General features: G+C 36.2%; 1 protein-coding gene across 1 annotated transcript in view; it reads left to right on the top strand.

Moving 5' to 3' along the window:
* The first annotated feature begins 1,347 nt into the window (after positions 1-1,347).
* Gpr33 (G protein-coupled receptor 33) overlaps positions 1,348-1,405 on the top strand; it is a 993-nt gene continuing 935 nt past the window's right edge. Inside the window, exon 1 of the mRNA XM_036205701.1 lies at positions 1,348-1,405. This exon is cut by the window's right edge and continues 935 nt beyond it. Within this exon, the coding sequence (XP_036061594.1) occupies positions 1,348-1,405 (58 nt within the window).

Below are 1,405 nucleotides of genomic sequence, written 5' to 3'. Positions count from 1 at the left end.
CTGCCCAGCACCTCATGTTTGCATGTGAGTTCTGGGGACTGAATTCAGATCCTTCCAAGGCAAGTACTTTACTGACTGGTCACCTTCGCAGACTAATTGTGTTTTTAAACAGCAATTATTTTATTTCTCTTACTTTCTTAGAATGTTTTTGTTTGGTGGTTAAAAAAAATACATCATTAGTAATTTCTATTCCTTTATCCCATTTGTCAAAAGCCAATTTGTTGATGTGACTTTATAATAACAGCTATTTTCTAAATCATTCTCAGATATACATTTTTGACACTACAGGAACCATTATTCAAGAAATTGACTATTCTTAAATACTTTGATATTTAAATATACTGATTTGAGAAACATTATCAAAGACACTTCCCATGAATCACACTCTTTCAGAGAAAGAGCGTGACAGAGTGGTAGGTTTCCCCACACGCCATCGTGGAGGCATGGTGGAAGACAGTGGACAGAAGAGATTTAACCATTTTAAGCCCTACTTTCTCTTTGCTTGGAAGTTTGCCTCTGTGTTGTAAGTGGAAGCCTACATCTGTAATTCCAACACCCTGGATGTGGTATCCAGAGGATCCGATGCTCAAGGTCAGCCTTGGCTACATGGAAAGTTCGAGGCCAGATGGGGCTGTGTAAGAGCCTGTCTCAATAAAACAGAACAAAGCAACAACAACTAAAAAGATTTGCCTCATGGGCTTTCCGGAAAAAATCAAAGAAATTATTTTTATAGCAAGACTCTGCCTTTCACACATATTGGGTAAATGTGAATTGTATTTCTTCTTTCGCTTTTCTCCCTTCCCTAAGAAAGAAATTACTTCCTGTATCCTAAAACACATTTCCTTCTTTTATCTAGAATTCAAAAGGCACTGGAGAATCTTGTGGTGACCATGGACTCTTCTGTGAAGGTCAGTCCTTACTCTTGTACACTAACTATCAAAATACTAGATAATACCATCTAACAAGGCTTTGAGGCAAATCTAATTGTAGCATCTTATGCTTAGAAAAATACAATTGGGGTTGGGGATTTAGCTCAGTGGGTTCGGTCCTCAGCTCTGGAAAAAAATACAGTTGTTTCTGGGAGGAGTGCTATTCATGTTTATGTAATGCATGTCATCTAAAGTATTTCTATTTTTAAAATAAGAGTGATCTGATCTTAATTCCTGATACTAAAAAAGAATAGGCATTAGAAAATAATTTATAAGCATTATTATAGAAATACTACACTATTCAAATATTACCCTTGGGACGGACCATTATTATACCAAAGTTACTACTTTAATTTCTTCACTTAATCCTTGTTGCTGTTCTTTTTTTTTTTCTCTGTTCCTCCCTCCATAGGTAATTATGGATCAGCTCAACTCCTCTGGCTATGTGATCAATGCCTCTACTTTAGTAAGAAACA

This window comes from Onychomys torridus, chromosome 14, assembly GCF_903995425.1.
Source record: "Onychomys torridus chromosome 14, mOncTor1.1, whole genome shotgun sequence".
NCBI classification, from domain to species: domain Eukaryota; kingdom Metazoa; phylum Chordata; class Mammalia; order Rodentia; family Cricetidae; genus Onychomys; species Onychomys torridus.
The sequence above is the reverse complement of the archived record's forward strand: the minus strand, read 5'-3'. Positions and strand labels throughout refer to the sequence as shown.